Genomic DNA, 5,275 nt, shown 5'->3' with positions numbered 1-5,275 from the left:
AAATGTATCTACGGAAGAACCCAACATTTCAAAAAACTGGGGTTGTTCCGTAGGTGCATCTACGAAACTACCTAACGTTTCATTTTTCCGTAGATGCACCTACAAAACATTCTGAAACTCCACGAACGTAACAATGGTGTCTTTCACTGTTCCAGCCACTAAAAAACCTCATTTTGGTGGCTTGATCGTTCGTTTTACACATCAAAAATAGCTTCATTGTCTCTAAACTATGTTTCTAAAACTATCCAATCATTTCTACATCTAAAAGTGCATTCAAACTCCATCTGAGACCCGATATTATACAAGGTCTTTTTGGCCTAGCCCTGAAAAGCTCAGAACCCGATAGAGTCAGCCCGTTTAGGACCGGATAGCCCATATTGACACTCCAGTTACACGCACACAATATCAAATTTCTACATTAAAAAAAACATCTGAAAAACAACATAAGACAACCGCTAGTAACAGACTAAGAGAGCATCTAATCCAAATCTGTGATTCAGGATGCAATGCAACACCCAATCTTTAACGTTGTTGTTCTAAATTAATTAACATTATTTTTCATAATGAAAAAGAAAGCGAACCAAATCAACGACACGTTTTAGCATGCATTTATTCTATCACATTTTTTTCAAATGACAATTGAAATACACGGTGGTTTGGTTTGGTTTGAAACATTCTAAGCGTTTTCCTCCTAGTTTCCATTCAAACGTTTGGAACACGTCCCACTACTTAAACAACGTACCTTAATTTTCTCTAACCACATCCACTTTGGTCAACTCAACACTTTCTTATTCCATCTTTCCCTTCTTCACTTCAATCCACCTTTGCTTTTGATAATTTGCTTCTTTCGTCTTTTTCAACAAATGGGGTTCTGAAATTTCCTTTTTTGCTTGATGGGTTTTCTCAAAAAAGTGTTCTTTTGATGTGAATCAGTGAATCCTATTTTGGGTTTGTTTTCAAATTTTGTGTTTGTTGATAAAAATGGTTTCTTTTCTAAGAAAGTTTAGAACTTCTTCTGTTCCTCCTATGGAAACAGAAGATAGCATTAATAGTAGTAACTTTGAATATTCTTTTGCTGTTGTTTACACTGGTCCTCCTCTTGATCATTCAATCCCTGAAATACCTACTTTCAAAGTTGATCAAGTTCCAATTGCTTCCATAGCTCCTTCTCTTTCTCATGATTTCAAAGTACCTGTTATTCAACCACTTGGTAAACTTCATCACAAGAATAAGCTCAAACACAAAAGAGCCACTTCAGATTCTACTGTTTATCCTAATTCAGAATCTCATGTAGTTGAAATTGAAGCATCAGAAAGTGATGTTCATGTTCATGTTCATGTTGATTTGAATGAGTATGAGAGTGGAGTTGTTGACGATGTTCCTACAAATTCTGATACAACAGAATCAGGTTCTGGTTCTGGTTCTGGTTTAGGGTTTAGGACTTCTGAGATTTGTTCAATAAGTGAAGAAGAAGAAGAAATAGTTAAAACAAAACATGTTAAACAGCCCTCGGCGGTTACATTCTGCGACCCCGACTCAAATTGCGTGGTGGAAATCGAAAGTAACGAGTATTTTGATTCTCGCAATGTAAGTGTACCTGTGAAGCCACATGCAATTAGACCAGCAAAAAAAGGGTCTTGTTATAGGTGTCTTAAAGGGAATAGTTTAACTGAGAGAGAGGTTTGTATTGTTTGTAGTGCAAAGTATTGTAGATATTGTGTGATAAAAGCAATGGGAGATATGCCGGAAGGAAGGAAATGTGTTGGTTGCATTGGTTATGGAATTGATGAGAGTAAAAGAAGGAAGCTTGGTAAATGTTCTAGGATGATGAAACAGTTGTGGTCTGAGAATATAGATCAAATTATGGAATATGAAAGGCTTTGTGAAGCTAATCAAATTCCACCCGAGCTTATTCAAGTTAACTCGCAAAGACTTAATCGAGAACAACTTAAGTTGTTGCTTCATTGTGCTCATCCTCCAAAAGATCTTAAACCGGGATCTTATTGGTATGATAAAGCTTCTGGATTTTGGGGAAAGGTGAAAAAGCTCAACTTAATACTCAAGATTGTGCTTTTCTTGCTTTTTATATGATGAATTGAACACATGAACATAGATATAGACATGAAAATTTTCACATGATTAATGAGAGGATTCACTTCTTATTACCTCTAGGATTTGGAAGATGTTTTTCGACTTATGTTACTGAGTGGTTTGGAAGAACTTAGTCTTGTAACTTATTTTGATAAGCTTTCTGAGATAGTTTACAAGATTTGTTTATAAAGACTTCACACAAAGTTTATCATTATTCTTGCTTTGAATATGGAAACAACTTATTCATAAGCTCTTATGCGACAAGAGTTTATTGAATTCACGGTAAATTAAACTGTTTATCCTAAAGTTATAATGCTTGATTTTACAGAAAGGTCAACCACCTTGTGAAATTATCAGCCCCCAGTTGGACGTTGGCGGTCGTTTGGAGCAAAATGCAAGCGACGGAAACACAAACGTGATGATAAATGATCGTGTGATTACTAAAAAAGAGATGTTGATACTAAAGGTTGTTCTTTTGGAAATTATCCTTTTCTTCTTCATTTTGAGAATGTTAAAGTTAAACCAATACTAACCGTTCTTGTTTGCAGATGGCAGGAGTACCATGTGAAGGAACTCCACACTTTTGGGTTAGTCCTGATGGATCGTACCGCGAAGAAGGACAAAAGAACGACAGGGGACGCATATGGGAAAAGGTAGGTGATCATTGTTTTCCTTAAGTTTGGTTTTCATTGTAACAACGAGTCATCATTAGTTATGCTAGTGGTATTCTGTAAACCGTAAGCCTGACTAATAGAAAGGTACGACGACCGATCAAGAGTCAGAGAAGTAGACGCAATTGACTGAACTTTATGGTCAGATATTATGTGTCTTTGTTTGCATTTTTTGTACATGTTTTCTTTTGAAGTCGGGTTGATGTACTAACTGTTTTCTTTTTGCAGGTCGGAACAAAGGTTGCTTGTGCTATTCTTTCACTGCCAGTTCCTTCGAAATCTGCGTCTCTTAATGATGAAGTTGAAACAGCTAAGAAACTCAGCCTTCATAAGAAAGGACTTCAAAATATTTTACTCGTCGGTTGTGTCAACTCTGGAGCATGCACTATATTTAAGCAGGTTGGTTGCTTCATGAAAATAACTTCTTCATCTCTTCTATTCAAAATACCTCCAATTTCGGTTACTAAAGATTGGATATTATTTCTTAGGCAAAGCTTTTATATAATGCTCCTTTCTCCGAAAACGAGCTTCAAAATATCAAGTTGGTGATTCAAAGCAACCTGTTTACCTACCTTGGTATACTCCTGGAGGCGCGCGAGGGTTTCGAAGAAGAGAGTTTGCGAGAAAATAGGAAAAGATTGCCTTCTGATGAGTCCACATCATCAGGCGAAAATGTTGATACAACAACACCCTATTCAATTGGTCAAAGACTGAAAGGTTTCTCCGATTGGTTACTCAAATGCATGCTGTCAGGTAACATGGATGCAATATTTCCAGCTGCGATACGCGAATACGGGCCAATGGTAGAGGATTTGTGGAGGAACGAGGCGATTCAGGCGACATACAACAGGAGAAACGAACTAAAAACGCTACCTAGAAGCGCTAACTATTTTCTAGACAGGGTAAGAATATACTTGTGTAAAATTTCGTTTAGGACTTATCACTGGATCAATGCTCTTACCGTGTTACGCTCTTTTTCTATGAATTCAGGCTATTGAAATTTCCAAGATAGATTACGAACCCTCTGATATGGACATCTTATATGCCGAGGGGATGTCATTACCCAACAGCCTCACATCAATGGAGTTTTCATTTCCAAAGTCAAGCAGAGAGGAGTCTTTGCATCCCGATTATCAACACGATTCTTCTCTCAGGTCAGATTTGTCGCATACGTATTTGGTTTTTCTGTTCCAACATCTTTCTTACCCGACTTTTATGATCCACTTACAGATATCAACTCATCAGAGTACATCCTAACAGTCTTGGAGTAAACTGCAAGTGGTTGGAGATGTTCGAAGACACCGATGTCGTTTTATTCTCTGTCTCCTTAACCGACTATGACGAGTACATTGTAGACAGCAAAGGAGTTTCTACAAACAAAATGTTGGTATCGAAAAACCTATTTGAAAACATCATCGATCATCCAACTTTCAAGAAGAAGAAATTTGTCTTGATACTCACCAAATTTGATCTTCTAGAGGAAAAGATTGAGCATGTTCCACTAAAAAAGTGTGAATGGTTTTCTGACTTCAATCCAGTTACAAGCCACGGTAAAAGAAAAAGTGGTAATGGTAACATTGGAACTATGCCATCATTGGCTCAAAGTGCTTTTCAATACATTGCTACAAAGTTTAAGAGATTGTTCCATTCTTTCACCGAAAGAATTCTATTTGTTTCTTTGGTCACTGGATTGGAACCTGATACGATTGATGAAGCTCTTAGATATGGTAGAGAGGTTATAGAATGGGAAAAATGGGATCCTTCTGTTGTTAATGAGAAGTCTGAGGTTACTTCAACAAGTGTTGATGAGGCAAGTTCTTCATAAAGTTTTCTCAAGAAATGTATTTGTATAAAGAATCATGACAATTATGTAGTGTGCATAGAAGAAATCATGAATTCACATGGAGGGGTGAATAGGTGATACGGGGTTCATAAATTTTTCACTATAGTTTTACTAGGTGGGACCCCAAATATTTAATTTGGATTAGAGCTTTTTCTTCATTGTAACAAAATTTTAATGTATATAAAAGTGTTATCATTTTTGTCATCTTTAACATGACCAAATGAAGTCTGGCGGGAATCTAGTATAGAGCTTTAGAGTGGGTTTACATGTACTTTTGATGTTTCGTTAGAGTGATTTGGATTGATGATTGAGTCTCTTTATTTTGGGTTAGTGATTGTCACATAATAGTTGTCCCTGAGGCTTGTTGTGGCACATAAATGGGAAGTCTTTGAAAAAACAGGGTAAATGATTTGGGAGCCATTATAAGTGACTTGAAAATAGGCGTATTAAATGTTAGTCTCATTATAGAAATCTTTCACAGGATTGTTCTTACTTGTGGTTGTAGTTCCTTAGTTTAGGGCATGGTGCTTCTCTCTAAGAGGCTCAAGTGCACTCATGTGTCGTTTCAATATCGAGGTAAATTCAACCTTCGTTTTTCATCCGTCTATTTCCTTTTATTTAAGACTATTGATTTACCTACCTCACCCCATTATATAAAGGTAATTTCACC

General features: G+C 36.7%; 1 protein-coding gene across 1 annotated transcript; it reads left to right on the top strand.

The window, feature by feature from the left end:
• The first annotated feature begins 676 nt into the window (after window positions 1–676).
• Window positions 677–5,042, top strand: LOC131595687 (extra-large guanine nucleotide-binding protein 1-like). Its single transcript, XM_058868119.1, has 7 exons — window positions 677–2,037; window positions 2,420–2,557; window positions 2,640–2,744; window positions 2,991–3,161; window positions 3,251–3,664; window positions 3,753–3,916; window positions 3,993–5,042. The coding sequence occupies exons 1-7, from the start codon at window positions 982–984 to the stop codon at window positions 4,585–4,587; spliced, it is 2,643 nt and encodes an 880-aa protein (XP_058724102.1). The 5' UTR covers window positions 677–981; the 3' UTR covers window positions 4,588–5,042.
• The last annotated feature ends 233 nt before the right edge of the window (window positions 5,043–5,275 follow it).

This window comes from Vicia villosa, linkage group LG4, assembly GCF_029867415.1.
Source record: "Vicia villosa cultivar HV-30 ecotype Madison, WI linkage group LG4, Vvil1.0, whole genome shotgun sequence".
Taxonomy (NCBI): Eukaryota; Viridiplantae; Streptophyta; class Magnoliopsida; order Fabales; family Fabaceae; genus Vicia; species Vicia villosa.
Note: the sequence above shows the minus strand (reverse complement) of the source record. Positions and strands in the feature narration are given on the sequence as shown.